The sequence below is a fragment of the Sturnira hondurensis genome, unplaced genomic scaffold (genome assembly GCF_014824575.4).
Source record: "Sturnira hondurensis isolate 20B ecotype Veracruz unplaced genomic scaffold, ASM1482457v3 Scaffold0022136, whole genome shotgun sequence".
NCBI lineage: Eukaryota > Metazoa > Chordata > Mammalia > Chiroptera > Phyllostomidae > Sturnira > Sturnira hondurensis.
Window position 1 is genome coordinate 2,721,730 of NW_028094767.1, and position 16,766 is coordinate 2,738,495.

General features: G+C 42.0%; 1 protein-coding gene across 3 annotated transcripts in view; it reads right to left on the reverse strand.

Moving 5' to 3' along the window:
- Window positions 1-16,766, reverse strand: part of KCNQ5 (potassium voltage-gated channel subfamily Q member 5) — a 504,767-nt gene that overhangs the window by 57,709 nt on the left and 430,292 nt on the right. For 2 of the 3 annotated variants that reach the window (XM_037034317.1, XM_037034316.1), the window contains 2 exons: window positions 14,513-14,607; window positions 1,633-1,853 (listed from right to left, as the gene is read on the reverse strand). In XM_037034317.1, the coding sequence (XP_036890212.1) occupies window positions 1,633-1,853; window positions 14,513-14,607 (316 nt within the window). Of the gene's footprint in view, window positions 1-1,632; window positions 1,854-5,497; window positions 5,555-10,374; window positions 10,402-14,512; window positions 14,608-16,766 lie in introns of all 3 variants that reach the window. The other variant, XM_037034318.1, reaches the window with a different exon arrangement.

Genomic DNA, 16,766 nt, shown 5'->3' on the forward strand with positions numbered 1-16,766 from the left:
GTAACTCCATACATTGAAAATCTTCTGAGACATTTTACTATAAAATACATAAACTTACACACACACACAACAAATTGGAATAATTTACTTTTTTCTGATTATCTTTTCACACCAATATGTCAATAATTTTAAATTTATAGCATTATTACTAAAGTCTGCTGTTATTTCTTTGTATCGATTATATCCTAGAAGTGGAATTGGTGGGTGGGATGTACCCAAGCTGAGGCTTATGTAAAGGCTTTTGATATATGTTGCCAAACCGCCTTCCAGAAAGGAGGGATTCATTTATATTCAGAAAGTCTATTTTGAGAGCAACATAAAGCCCTGAAACTGGTAACTCTTGACTCAGCTGTTCAGAGGCTTTCAGCCAAATTCCCAGGGAGGGGAGTGTGGAAATGAGAGGGCACTGGCAATCTGTGTTGCCAGGGGTTGATGGAGAGGCGTCCAGGGCTGGTAGAGGGGCCACTTCCTGCCTCAGCAAAGTGACAGGTGGGGGGAGACTGGCGGGATCAGCACGACCTGCAGCGGGGGGTGGGAGCTGGTGGCCCTGCCAGAAGGGCCACACAGGGCCAGCTGCTAGCCATCTATTCGGAGAGCATGGTGTCCATGGGGTTGTAGAGAATGAAGAAGGGGGAGGGGGGGGACTCAGGTCGCTCGCTTGAGAGTAGAGATGTCCCTGAGGATCTCTGAACGGGCTGGGAGGGACCTATGCACGGGGATTTCAGGGGTTTCACAGCAGGGAGCCCAGGGTTACTGTGATTGTGATGCTGGTTGTTAATTTTGTCCCCTAGGCTTTCGGGGCCTGGGAAAATACAGGTTACGGGAGGGAATGAGAACAGAAGAACTGATAGCCTTCGCAGTTTTCATGCATAAATGGAAGATACTATTTGATTTTGGTTCTTTGCCCAGTGTAAGAAATCCCAGGGGACATACTTAGAAGGAAAGCCAAGCTAATCTTAAATAAAAAAGAAAATGTTTTATTTTATAAACATGAAAATTATGTGGCACTCAATAAAATGTCTTGGCAAGTAGGCATCTGCTACATAGTATGATAAATAAAATAGGTTAATTCCTCCTGGGAGGAGTTGAATTCCACTTATCATCAGATAAGAACTTGCAACAGGAATTTTTCTAAGGGGGAATAAGCAGTGGTCTCTGATTTAGTAGTGAACAGAGCATAGTGGAAAGGACAATGACCCCTTATTTTTGTCCCCAAAGGTGTTGTCACTCTTCTTAGTGTGTTTCAAGACATTTGCAGAGCCCCGGCTCTGGGCGTTGGGCCTCTGCTGGCCACACAGAACCTGCACTTCAGAAGGACAGTCAAGCTGGTCTTGACCTAGACCTTGTCTTATGAATAATAATGTGTCGTAGATGTGAATACAAGATTAGCAACATTTTGTCTGATTCCTTTGAAATTTAGATTTGGCTGCCAAAGTTACTTCCAAGACTAAACATAGGTTTCATGCATTTGCCCAAAGCCATGAATAAATTTCCAATAAAACAAACCAGCGATTCTTTCCCTGAGGTTGTTTCCTTCTGTCTTCAGGTGGCACCGTGGAGAATTAATTACTTCATAATCTCACTCACTACAGCCTATTAAATTAAAAGTGGTTATGGAAAAGCAGGGCTTACCGTCTATCATGGGTTTTGGCTGGGAACTTTTGAGGCGCAGTGAGGGCCGGAAGCGGGTTCGGTCGTTGAAGCTCCAGCTCTTCTGCACTTTGGTGGGGCTGCCCTCGGCTGTGACGTCAGTGCTTGGGGACCTCCTGTCACCCACCGAGGCTTGTCTGCTCTTAATACTCTGGCCTCTTGGGCTGGCCATGCGCACCCGCTCCTTAAAACTTAGCTTCTGACTGTGGACAACAGAGGTACGATCGATTATTCCACTTGGAGCAACTTCTTCCATTCCACGCGGGTAAATAATTTGATGAAATGGTATATGGTCATATACATTTCAATACATAAAATGTTTCCAGCAAGTTGGAGCATAGAAATACATTTTTCTCATACTGAAGATACGAACTTTGTTCAATCTCTCTGTTTCCATTCGTTTGAAGTCAGTCTCACACTACAGGTGTACACACCCTTCCTGGGGGTTTCATAGGAAGGTCTGAAGTCAGGTACAGTAGTTTGTATGCACATTACACTGGAAATGCCCAAGAACTGGTTTGGTGTTCCCTTTCAAAACAGATTTTAGCTTTAACCTCAAAACTTGTGATTAAAAAAAAGTTACTTTAAAAAAAACAACAACTTGGGAGCATATCTCTGCATTTCTACAGGAAAACAGGGAGACAATTACATATTCATACATGTCTACATTCTGCATGCATTCGATGTTCCAGGCAAGGTTATGGTCTCCATAAGTTCATGCGCTCCCACAGCAGTTGGTAGCACTGCATACATAATGTTAAACATACGACACTTAACACCACACTTCTATTGCGTTTACATTCATTCTTGTGAGACAACACCACGCCAGGTCGAACAGCCCCAACACGTAATGAATGATGACTGATTAATGGGATGAGATGTTATGTTCACTAACACAGTTTCCTGCTATCAAACAGGTGTATTGATTTGCTGTGGCAGCTACTGGTAAACTACATTTGTTTGGATATTCAGTTCTCAGATGCCAGCTAGGGTTGGACTATACCGTGGGCTGATCAAGGAAGCATTAGCAACAGCAGCAGAACCCAAGTGCGTCTCTATGCTTTTCTAATTGAGAGATGGGGTATGCTGGTGGGGGGAGGTCAGGTGGGAATCCCAGAGACTCGGGTTTTGAAGTCCTCATCTCTCACATGGAGACAAAAATAACAGAGCGGCTAAGGGACTTTTGTGGGAGTTGAATGCACTGTAAGAAGCTTTGTGTACCTGTTTTCTTTGTGTTCTTGCTTCACTTGCAAACAGTGAGTTATTTATTAGAAAGTGGCACTGTTATCGAGTGAGAGGGCAGAACTTTGGGGGGCCTGAGGAAATGAAGGGTGACGGGTTGGAGCGGAGTCGCCTGGGGTGGCTGCTGTGAGACTCGGGGAGCTACGGTCCGGCTGCAGCCTTTGTGGGGCACGGAGGCAGAGATCTCACGGACACAGATTATCTGAGACGAAGTGGAGGCCTTGTCTCTTCCACTTACCGCAATGTCCACTGTCCCCAACTGCAGCATGCCAACAGCAAATGTGTTTAGTGGATATGTGTTTTGCAGCTAACAAGAAACAGTAACATTTATTTTTCCATGCCTAGTTGCTTAACAAATGATATTCTAACCACGTTTTATGTGTGTTTACATGAAAACAAATCAAATAATGAACTATGGTGATCCAAAAGTCCTGGTAACAATAAACAAGTTGACCATGCAACTGAGAGCTCCCCTCAGAAACACAGACGTAGCTAAATCCAGCATGACTAGCTGAAGGCACATGCAAAGAACAGGCGGGACAGCTCTGCGATGGGGTCAGGTGGTTGGAGAGTCCTTTACAACAATCCCATCAGCATAGGCCCTGTCTGTACTGACAAGCGTGTGATTAAACAGTTAGATTACATTGAACAACAGAAATAATATCGTAAAACTGCATCTTTTTATCTCAGGCTAGGTTCTCCATGGCATCCAAAGCTTTCAAATCATTTACAGAAATCCTTCAAGGAATAGTGTCCAAAATGTCTACTCTTCTCAAGCTTTATTTTTCTCCTTGTTGTAAAAATTTCAAATCTCTTTTCAGTGTTAGCACATCTGTTCCATCACTGAAATTTATGATGAGCTGTTTCAGGAACATATGCTTACCTCTGCACCTTTATTTAGATTAATGAATGGCTTAAGTTGACATAGCTTTCACTGCAAGTGTTCTCACTGTTCTTTATCTAATTGATCACCTTTTTCTGGAACTAACAGAACCTAATTACTACAGAAGGCTGTGTTTTAGTTAACATAAAATTATTTTCTCAGACTCTCAAGATCTCTCTCTTTCAAGGCCTATTAAATGAACAGGAAACTGATAAATATATCATAAAACCATTTGATATGAAATTTACTTTTTCCTTTAAAAATTTCAATTGCTAAAAAAGGGAAAAATCCAAGATAAGTATCAGCATCAAATCCACCATAGCTTATTTATAACAACAAGATATTAAAAAACAATTGCTCCCATGAAAATATTTTTAACAATTGCCCCTTTCAAATATTTTGATATTGTTTCTAAGAATTAATGGAAAGTGAAAATATTTTTATCCTCTGAATCTTAGTACCATTTAAAGCACTTAAAGTTGATATAAATAAATTCTAGGTGCCATTTCCCCTTTGTCCTTCTAAATTACTTGAATATTTGCCCATGTCTACTATTCAAAAAATTCTCAGGAACTATTTTAAAGTGAACTCAACATATTAGAACCATTAAATTTAAAATGTAGTATTTCCACTCTCTCTTTGGACATAATATATGAAAGTTAAGAATAAGATCCTAATCCAGGCATTTTTTCTGCCAGGCAACATCTTCTTTTCCAAGGCAAAGATCTGGTCTTGTGTCCTCTGACAAAAAGCTCACTTTTATTAGTTTTTCTACTTCATTTCCCCTTTGGATATCAACAGAGCATCTTGATTAAACAGCTATTAAACCAATTAGTTGGCTGTTATTAAAAGCACATATTGATTAAAAAATATAGATTCCTCACTGGCCCACTGAAGTTTTCATTATTTTCCTGTTGTGTTTTATTATTATTATTATTATTATTATTATTATTTTTGGTGTGTGTCTGACATCAATAAACATGATTTTTGAGGAAGATTTATGTGACATTGTTTTTAGGAAGAATGCCAAGGATTATCCCCAGGAAACAAGGAGGCCTCCTTTCGGAGAAAGTAACCAAAGGGCTGTTACGGTCTTTGATTGCGGCGCTTTGTATGCAGTCCCACATTCCCCGCCGAGGACCGTGCTGGGGTGAGCGGGGGGAGTCTGCACAGTCCCTCTGCACGGGAATCCTTCCCTCTCTAGGATCCACATGCACCAGTTACTCAAACGGGCCCAGCGTGCAGTCTACTGCTGGATATTTCCTGCCAGGGAACTGTGTGGCATCACTGTAAACCCACAGTAATCCTCTTGGACTTAGAATTCTGTAGTTCCTGTTATACTTAATTAGCATTTTAGCCCTTCATAGGATAAGCATTCTACAGATTCTCGCCTCAGGCACAATATGGCAAGTGAGCCGTTAACAATCCAGTGCGTGCAGCAGCTCAGCAGTTGTCCCACCACAAGGAGGCGCCAAGGGGCTGACTGCCAGTACTGCGCAGGACCCTGCCAAGAGGACAAACGTGTCCTAAGGACAGAGAGTATCAAAGCAGGCAACAGGCAACAAGGAAAACTACAAGCGGGTGGAAAACCTCATTCGAGAAGTCCTTAGGAAGAGTGAGTCTCTGAACAGGGCTCAAGTAGGGTGGCGCTGTAACCTGGTCATGCACCTGAGGTTAGTCGGCATTCTCAAGTCTCATGGCAATAGCTGGGATGCTGGGTACCTCTGCTTCCGTGTGGTGTACGTTCTGAAGAGCTTCTGCTTACTACTACAGAACTCACTAGGGGTGAGGGAAATAGAGTAGCACATTACTAAGCATTTCACCACCAGGAAAGTGCTGAGGGCTTTTATTTTCCATTTTAAAAAACAAAGTTATTTGGTTATATTGCTTTTTTTTCCAGATATAAGTATACAGAGTATTTAAGCAGTAATTACTATGTAGTTTAATTGAGTGCCGCTCAAAATATATATCTAGTACTGTTAATGGTTAGGTTGAAATAATTAGATTCGGAATAGGCATTACAAATGATGGTAGTGTATGTGTTAGCCTCTGATTCATATGAAAATAGAAATATAAATATTTTAGAACACAGCAACCCTTGTAATGAATAGCAATGCAATATAGTATAAATGACTGAGGAACAAAATATTTCAGAACTTTAAAAAATAATTATTTACAGGAATCAATGAAGTTGATAACATTAATTGCTTTGAAATAAAAAAATTTTGATTTGTATGAAACACTCGCAGTTATAGTTACTATAGATAACCGATTGTCAGACTGAATATATGTTCAAAAGGTTGCTAGTTCAATGGAAAAAAGTTCCTCATTTGAAGTCTTATGGTGTGTTTTCTTTCCTTCTATCAATAAATGAGAACAGAAGAAGAAATTATTTTGAAAAAATTGTGAAATAATCTAACATTTTGCCAATAACGGCACAAGTTGACTCTGCTGAAAATCAAAGCCTGGTCTTATCGCATGTAACAACACAGGCAGCCCATTCATTGCTGACAGAAGAAAGGAAATTTAAATAACAGAAAGTGAATGTGGAAGAAATATAGGAACATGGTCTTCTCTCCTAAGAGCCACGTGTCTCCTCAAAGCCTGACAAAGCCAACCACAGAGGAGCAGTTTGGACGAAGCACTCAGCAGGTCACAGCACAGTATTGTAATGTAATAAAAATATTATTTTCATTTATGCTTTAAATTTTATGACATGCATCTTTATAACAGTCTCACAAGTGCTTGTTAAAACAACTTTAGGTAGTCTACCCAAAGTCTGACAGAGTTTTGTTAATTCCTCATAAACTGCAAGTGAGGCAGCTTAACTGCAGCTTACATTCAATGGTGGTTGACTAAGGAGACAGGGTAGGCAGAGGCAGTCAGCTTTATGGATAATCCCTGAAACTCTGGTGGTATGATCCATTCTTGTAGCAATAAAAACTCAACAGGTAGGAAGAAGTAGAAGCCTTCTTGTAGGAGCGCAATGATGGATTCACAAATTGCTTGACAGCTACCTGATCTCCTTGTCAAGGAAGGTGGGATGAGGACATAAAACTTCAAGGTGAGAACACTGCCTTAATATGGTTGGGTTGGTTTGTAGGCCAATTCTGTTTTTTGAAAGTGACAATTTATACCAAAACAAAGAAAAACTGTCCAGTATAAAGAGCGAGTTGGAATGATTACTTAATAGAATGAGTTGTTAGGATAAATTAATAAACGCATTCATGAGACGAGAACTGTTTTAGTGGGAAGACAGAGGAAAATGAATAATTAAATGATGTTTAAGAAGTTGTATTTATGGTCTCAGTAGACAAAGAACAGAGCAGGCTCAGTTGAGACTAACAGTAATTGGTGCCTGACCCTCTTACCAAAGAGAGTCAAAGAAACATTTATTTTTTCACTGTTGTTCAGTTGAGCTTTTCTTGAGACTGATGGTTTGTATTTTTAAAGAAACAATTTGGATCTGTCACAAACAATGCTAAACTATGTCAGAACTGGGTGTCCTCCTCAGTGCCCTAATTTTGGATGGGTTTTGTTTAAACATACCCTATCCTCAGTGCGCAAAGACATAATCTCTTTAACAAGAGTATTCCAGAGCAGGGAACCTAGTTAAGAGTGTGAGGTCTCCATCCACTCTTCAGAGAGAAAAACCTCTCCGTTCAGAGCCCTGTCTACAACTGCGGCCTTCTCCGTCAGAGGGAGTGAGTGCCAGGCCCCAGGACAGGGCTATTGGCTGCTGTACTGAACACATCTACACTTGGGTTGCTACCAGTTCCTAACACAATGAAACACCAGGAGGAAGGATTTTAAGGGATTACAGGCTTTGAGATCCCTAGTGAGTTGGCTGGAGGGTATTTATTTTGCTTATCTGAATCACCATCAATAACCCAATGGCCCCAAACTGCAAAAGGCTCTGAACTTGGGTGGTGTTTATCATTCCACCTGAAACTGGGCCAAGCGTTAATCAACCATATTCTGGATCCAGATCTGTTCCCTGCTAAGGGAGAATTCTCATTATAAATGCATTTTCCTTTGTGCCTATTTTGGTTGAGTGAGGGCCAATGTGTCATTTCCTAAGATGGTACTGTTGCTATTGTTATTACAGTAGTCTTTCTGCATTTATTATGCACTATGATAAGTTTCATTGCCTATGTATGGAAGAAAACAAGGGGAATGCTAAGGTAATATTAAAATGGGAGCTTCAGCCTTTTCCCCTCAGATTATTGAAATGTCTTTAATTTTAGTTTTTTATTTTTATATGTCTCTGCCATTTTTGTTGATGTTTTATCCTTCTTTACACAAATTACTTGCAATCAGCAACATTTGATCACACGATCTAAGACTTATTTGCTGAGCACATTCTCTGTCCCAGCTTTGTAGGGGGTGTTGCGATATGTATGTGGGGATAGAAGACCTAAGAGTGTGAAGCAGTAAGTGGGGTGTGCATGCTAAATAGTAATACATGAAGTGTCTTCGGGTGGTTTTTGCCAAATGTCGAATGACCACAGAGAAGGAAGAACTCTGTGTTATTCTCTGAGTCAATAACTTAGCGCAGTTATTCTGTACATATTCAAACTCTCAGGTGGATTATCTTTGACAACCCCAGCCACACATGTGCAGAATAAATTTTCTAAAAAGATTTTATTTATTTATCTTTAGAGAGGAAGAGAAGGAGAGAAATATCAACGTATGATATTAGAGAAATATCAATATCAACCATTAATGTATGGTTGCCTCTCGTGAGTCTCCTGCTGGGAACTGGCCTGCAACCCAGGCATGTGCCCTGACTGGGAATCGAACTGCGATCGTGTGGTTCGCAGTCCTGAGCTCAATCCACTGAGCTACACCAGCCAGGGCAGAATAAATTTTAATGGTGCAGATGTATATGAGCATCATGAAATTTAAAAACCTTGGTTGGTAGGCTTTTGAATCTCGAGACTTTTCAATCTTGACTGGGAGGTTCATTTTGGACGGAGGGGCTGAAGCTTGACAGCTGCTGTTTAATTCTGCCGTTGCTCTCTGCCCTGCTGACATTTGGAAACAGTGTAATATCACTGTGTCAGCCCAAGGGGCCGCCTCACTCAGGACTGCCACGGAGGTCGCACTTTGGCAAGACCATCCACTCGATTTACAGACGTTCCCTCTAGGTGTCAACAGCCCTCTTTTGGAGGATGCAATCAATCCAGGTGACCTTACTCTCAGGTGGCCATGAGATTCCTGCCAAAGGCCTTAACAATTGGAGACGAATCACTTTTTGAGATAATTTGTAAAAGGATAACTCCTGGGACAAGGAAAGCCTTTCAAATATCGTCAAAGACACTAAAATGGCTTATAATGCCTGTGACTTCTTTGGTGTAAGTTTTTTCAAGGAAACTGTTCACAACGGAAGCATGGCAGAGTCTGCTCCAACTCTGTTTCGCCAAATAAAAGAAGGGGCTCTAGTGGCCTCCCCGGTGTAGGCTCTGTACCCTGAGGAGCTGCTTGGTGTTGAACACCCACCTCGTCTATGACCCATCATAAATGAATGCATTTATGGTTTGGTGTGTGAATCTTCTTAAGTGTTAATATAATGCCGAAATGGGTGTCCTCACCCCGAGTGAACTTTCAAAACTAGCTTCAATACTGTATAAATACATCATGATTAATGCCATTACTCTAACAAAGCTAAAGGAACAATTTCTGGACCCACATTGGCCCCCATTCAGAGGCTAACCCTGGGCAGAGGATACCTTTGTTGCTTCATTAGGGAAGCGAGTGGCAATAAAAGGCAAAAGACTTGTGTCCCTTCCTCCCTACCAGGCACCTGGGATTCTCCTGCTGGTTCTGCCTCTGCTACTTGCTCACTCCATCACCTGGCTCTCTTCTCTAGGGGTCTGCTCCCAAACCCAGACCCTTGGGTACTCACTGGTACTCAATAATACGGATTAAAATGTGTTACTCACTTCTTATTCTTTCTAGGTCTAAATCTTTGCTGTTTATTCTGATAAAGCTTTCCCTTCTAAGGCTTGGAAGAATGACCCCAAATTATCTGTTAAACTTTCTGGAAGGATTATCTTCTTCCTAAAGTTTGGGGGTCAGGGGGACTCTTCTTTTGAATCAGGTCACCTGAGTAAACTTCAGTGCTCAATGAGCTGTACATGCCATGGAGAGACTGTTGTCACCTCCTGTACACAGTGTTCCTTTTTCCAAAAACAAACAAATAAATCAACCAACCAAAACCAATTTCTCACTCTAAAAGAAGGACCCTGAGGAAGGGAATATATCTTATACTGCCTCTCGGGATTTAAATACTTGGGTGTGACTTCTGTCTGGGAAAATGGTAGCAAGGAATAGCCAAAGACTGTACATATTACTTTGCCCCCAGAATGTCCCATGCCCAGCAGATTGTAAAAAGCAGTGAGTGAGTTAGGGAAGGACACTTCTGCTCCTGAGGGGGTAGGGGGATCAATACAACAGCCACCTCTGCCGGCAATCTTGTAAAAGGTCACTTTTAATCATCTTGTATTTGTTGATCGATTTTACTCACATGAGACACATTTAAAACATCTGTTAGGCACAGATATACAAACAAACATGTAGCAGAAGAGAGCACAAACCTGCTTGATGTTTCCCCTTGTTCTTTCCTTCAGGTGCGTGCAGACAGAAGAGAAATGATGACAAAGCGGTGAATACATTTATAGCACTTGGCAATGACCAAACTGGAGATTGAGGACTCAAATGCCTTAAGCAATCCTTTTCAAACAAGATCCATGGAAGCAATTTTTTAAAATAATAAATGCACCCAACTTTTTAACATATATTCTTTGTGCCACAGACCAGAGATAGCATCAAATTATCTACTTAGCGAAAAAACAACATTGCCTATATGTAACTAAGAAGTATAGACTCTTCAACAGCCAGGGTTACCCATGGTTACGACAAGGTGGTTCTGATCCAATCGGCATTAGCAGAGAATCTTGGAACAGTGCTGGCGACACTGCAGCTGTGGTCCCTGTGCTTTACCCAGACTTTTGGGGTCTTGGTCTGGACTGATTAATGTGTGATTTGTACCTCAATCTCTTGTTGAGGCATATGGATGTTTTCCTACTGTATAAACTATGAAATCTCTTGGAGAGCATTAGGCACATAGAAAATCTGTTTGAGTGCTTCTAGCCTATTGTTGGGTGGTGTTTTTAATTACCCAGTTGAGCAAATTCAGGTCTATGGGACATGGTGCACATGATCTGTGTGTCCTTGGGCAGACACCTCACTCTCTTGTGGGTCTTGATTTTCTTATAAATAAATTGAAGGCATTGGATTGGATAATGTCTAAATTCCTAATTCTTAAGATACCACTGGGCATCCTTGGCAGTTGGTAATTCCCTATAGCTTCATAAACTATTTGACACATTCCCTAAAACAGCCTGTTTACCCGTGTTTCAACCTTTTGCATAGCCTTCATTCCCTTTGAGAAGAAAATCAAGAAAAATATGTTCCCTCTATACATACTTCTGTTATTGAAACAAAATTTCGAAATAGCAACTGCAGAGACCTCAAAGGAAATGGAAGAGACAGAGCAGACCCGAGAGGAGAGTAGGAGACTGTGGCCTGCGTCTCTGGCAGGTGGAGCGGGAACGCAAGGCCCTCCCCCCCGGCTCCTCTCCCTGTGTAGTTCTCACACCACTCTCCTGTCTTACTCCCTAGGACGAGGTTGTAGGGGCAGACCATCCCACTGTGTCTGTAAAGCTGTGGGGAACAAGAGCGTGGTTGGTGTTTCTTAATGATGATGGTGATGACGATGATAATGCTATTGGTAATATGATCTCTTTGTTGACCAGCAGCCTATTAAAATTGCAGCCCCTGCTGCTTCCTAAATTCCTTCCCTACTTTACTTTTCTCTTTAGCACTCATCACCATCTAATCTATTATATATTTTACTTATTTATTTTTATTGTCTCTTTCCAGAAACCTTTGAATATATACTCCCAAGGCCAGAGATTCTAACCTGTTTGTCTTTCTGTTCCACTGTTTCATCCCAGTGCCTTGGATTTAGTAAATACTCAGTAAATCCTTGTATGATGAGTGCATGCGTGAATGAATGGCCTGTCCCTTTAGAAGTTTTTTTTTAAAATTTAATTTATTTATGTATCTTTAGAGTGGAAAGAGAGAGGGAGAGAAACATCAATGTATGGTTGCCTTTCGTGCGTCTCCTGCTGGGAGATGGCCTGCAGGGAACTGGCCTGCAACCCAGGCATGTGTGCCCTGACTGGGAATTGAACTGTGATCCTCTGATTCTCAGGCCTGTGCTCAATCCACTGAGCTACACTAGCCAGGGCCCTTTAGAAGTTTTTAAGCCCTAAATGTTATAGGAAAGTACACTATGTAAATAGAAATACGTTTTGATCTGTTTCTCCATATACCACTTTGTGCTCATAAAGTCACTTAGCTTTATAAATGTAAAAACATCCCTCTAAGTCACTGTAAATGATTTCCTTCACAAACCCACACACTTGATTAAAGCAGGTCTGCTTTCCAAAACGAAGGTTCTGAACTTGGCTTCAGGGGGTTTGTGACTACATTAAAATTGTAGGCAAAGTTTACATGTTTTAGACAGTAAACATTTGTTTTTTTTGGAAAGAGTCCATAATTACCATCACATTCTTGATGGTTTAACACAGAAAAACAACAACAAAGATTAAGAACCACCACAGCTTAGGACAGTGGAGCGTGGCTGCTGAGGGAGAGGTTAGGACGTCCAGGATTCCATGCACATTGCCAGTGACTGCTGTGCCATTTGGGGCCAGCACCTGCTACTCGGGAAGTGGGGCTGGGTCTCGGGGGCGCATGCGAGGGGCAGGGGGAGGAGAGCGAGGGGCTGGCTCACAGCTGCAGTGGGGCAGGGTGAATGCAGGTGTTCACATATGTTCTCCTCCACCTCTGCCCCCCTTAAAACAGGAAAAGTGTCAAAGGAAAAGAAAGAAGTTGTGTGAGTAAGATAATAGTTTATGCACTAGAAGAATATGACTAATTATTAAGTAGTTTTCCCAGGCTTCAGAATGAGCTTTAACCCAAAAGCTGAGGCAGTGGGAAGCCGAATCATCACCTATGGTGACAGACCGTCTTTTCGGTCACTTGAGAACTTGCTTTTGGCTTTTCTGCAGGCCTTTCTCTTACACACGGGCCTGGAGACCTTCATGAGGAAAAGAAGCACAATTTTTATGTAATTCCCATTTTTGATTCATACTCTCAAGGAATAGATGCCACAGAGTTATAGTCCTTTTTTTTTCATACTACAACTCTGAATGAGTCCAGTACTTAATAAGGGAATTTAACTAAATTTTAAAATCTAAATGAAAAGAGGCTTCTCCTCCATACATTCACTCAACAGCACCCACGCTTCTGTCCTTGCAAAGGCTGCACCCCCTTTAAAATCCTGGCATTCTATGACTGTCTCCATCACAGGTGCTGCCACAGTTTGGACACCAACTTTTAGAAGACGTGTCCCATTAGAGCTTACAAGTTAGCTTGCCCAGCTCTTGTCCTTCACCCTGAGCATGGGAAGCAATGTAGCAGACCTGCCAGTTGCTGATGGTCGGCCACCCTTCGCAGAGTGTATTCTGCTGCACCCACACCCCTTTGAGACTGCAGTGCCAGGGGATGTGTCAGGAAGGTGGCCCCAGCTGACTTCTCTTCCACATCAGTAGGAAAGAAGTTTCTCTGCCTGAGTCACAGTGGTTAGGTGCCCGGATCCTGTGAAGCCACGGGGACTGAGGTTTTGTTGGGCTGGGAAGGAAGTGGCCAGTGCTGTAAAATACTGGGTCAGATAAGCAGTTTGATAACGTTGGAACAATCTGGGGAGCTGACCATGGTGATGTAGCTGGGTGACTCACAGAAAGCCTCTACCTTGACTTACTTTGGTCGTTTCAGAGAAGGTTTCTTTAATTGGATGATGATTATGATTTAATAGGTGCTCTGCTATTTGACCTGGAGTCTAGGATTCCAGGACTAAGGATTTTTTGGTTTTGAAAATCAAAGTTCAGTGTCACCATCAGGACTGTTCCTAATGTTTGGTTCTCCTCTTGCTCCAGGCACGTGACAGGGTTGCACTCTCCTGTCCTCTGTGAATGTGGGCCTGGCTGGGCGATTTCCTTTGGCCAATGAAATGTGAATTACTTTTAAATTTTGAATGCTAATTCCAAATTTTAATGTTTGGTCCCATCACTTCACAGTAAACTATAATCCTACCAGGACTCCAACTCTTCTCCTACTTGGCTACTGATATTAGTCTGATCTGCAAGTGAAAGCGCAAGGACCATGCTGCACGCAGGTCTGGATGGGCCAGACTTTGAGGAACTGCAGCGGGCAAACATACACTGCTCTCAAAGCACTCCCTGCTGGGGGTTGGGTGATGCATGGAGTTTAAACAGCCAATCATTTTCAAAAATAGTGGGGCTGACCTTTCGGATTCTGGTGGGTTGTACGAAGTGAGATATTAGAAAATGTGAAATAGTAAAAGTAAATCTCTATAAAAGTTTAAATTTCTTTCATTCGAAGCCCCTATGGACAGTGAGGAACGATACTGAACCCATTGAGTTTTGTGCCTGATTGCTACTGAACTGGGTTGAATCTCTCAAGGAGAAGCAGAGAATCAGAGAGGCCCCAAACAGACATAGTGGGTGCGCGCGCTGGTGCACAGTTTGTTTTTCAGACTGGAAGAGACTCGACGACAGCACCCGCTGTCACACTGATACCTACTTGGTAGGGCTGCAGGTGTGCAAGGCCTTCAGGTGCGGCTTCCAGGTTGCAATGGAAACAGACTTCTCATCAGCGGCATAGCTGCGCCAAACACACTGCGTGCAACGTATGTGGGGACATAAAGAAGAAAAATAAAACAGAGAAGAAGACAGGATGAAATAAAGGGCTATTTGTAAGTTCCTATACATTGAGAATCTTTTCCTTAGCCCTGATAAATGCCCCAATGGAGAGGACCACGTTGGCACTTTGCAGCTGGCTATTACACATATTCTGCCACATCAAAACGACCCACGCCAAAGGACGAAAGTCCTGAGGGTAACATGAAGCACTTTCTGTAATGGGTAGGGAAGACATGACATTACCTGGGGCACACCACCAACAGGGCTTCTGAATGCACACCTGTAATCACTATTTGATAAGATGGAGGCAAACGCCTACTGAAAACCCACGATGCAACTAGTAAACTAACCAGTGAACTGGCAAGTAAACTAATGACCACCAAGGTATATTGATGATGTAGTCAAATTCTATGAAGTTGAACTATGTAACACTTCCAATGCTAAAAACAAAGACAGTGATAACAGATAGCAGGGCTAAACAAGATAGAGGAAAATAACTGGAAAGCACTTGAGGATTTAATCCCATGGTCCAGGGATATGTTTGTAGCTCCTTGACGTGAAACAGAAGCTCCGTGTACTTAATAAAATTATACCTGACCTATATACTGTGGAGTACTTCCATGTAATCCTCACAGACTGTGAATTAAGGACCCTTGTTTTTGTAGATGAGAAAGTAAAGGCTCAGATAAGGTCAGAGGTTCACAGAGGGTTGGCAGGGCCACCATTTTGGGTGGCCTGGCTCTGGGTTTTGGATTCCCTCCAGTGCCCTTTGCCAACTGCTTGCTGACTGTGGGGAAAGTGTCCCCCCAGAATTCCCCATTTTCTGGACGTACTTTCCATGTAGATTTTGGCAAATTTCTTCCTTTGTGATAAGTCAGAAGATGTTTCTTATGACCAAATGTTTACTCCAAAACCCTAAAGGAAAATTTTCATTGTAGTTCATGTGTCGAAGCATTCTATGTTATGTGGCAAAGTCATTTAAACAGGTTGCACAGTCCTCCTATACAACCATCATTCACAATCGGAGAGTCTACAATGAAGAAAGCAGTGATCTGGTAATGTTCCTTTTCCTGAGAACACCACTGAATAAATGTGCGGTAGACAAAAAGTCAAAATTCCACACAACTACTTTGGAAAACTGTCGGCAAGTATCCGTTAAAGCTGACCACATGCAGATCCTATGACATGGACACACACTCCTGTGTATGTCCCAAGAGATGTGTTTATACATGTTCATTGAAATGTGTGTATTGTAATGCTGGCAACAGCACTGTTCTGTATAAACTAAAGCTGGAAATGCTCAATGGCAGAATGAATAGATATGTGGCAAATATTAACAATGGACTAGGACGCAGCATGAGTACACTGAAGCTATGCTGCAGAATGTACATGAGCTTTACATGAATGATGGTGAGTGGGAGAAACGAGGCACAAAAGAGTACGCATGCTGTGATTCTGTTTTCATAAAGTACAGAAGAGCCCCTCAGGGGAAACCTGTTTTTAAAAGGCAGCGCAGCGGCTTCCCTTGGGGACAGTGATTGAGAAAGGGCACTGCAAGCCCGAGGTCCGCTTCTCGCTCTGGGTGCTGTTGCACACACAGCAGTGCGCGGTTCTCTCAGGGTGTGTTCTCTTTTCCATACACACATTATACTTCAACAGCGTGTTCAAGAAGTGCCATTAACAACTAAAAAAACATACAGTAGGACCTGAGGGTTTGTAAATATTATTAAGGAAGGTTTAAGTAATTGAAGGAGCGTTTTTTTGCCTAGAACCTTGCTTACATGACCCATGCTGATTTATCCCGTGAATCTGTGAAAACTTATGCTGAGCATCTTGGCACATTATAGAGAATACAGTAATTATCATTGTCTCAATGTTAATTTTTGCAAATATTGTACAGACACTAGAGTGGTCTAGTGTTTGTAATCAGTAAAACACACAGATTTATTATTACAGTTTCTTCTGTAGTGAGGCCCAGAGAACCCTCCAATGCTGCGAAGCCATAGATGGATGTTTTAATTAAACAATTTCCATAGAAGGCAAATATATATAAACTCAGATAATTTGAAAGAAAGACTCATGTAGAACTAGAAGCATACAGCAGGTCAATGCCTTTTTATACCCGTGAAAAAAAT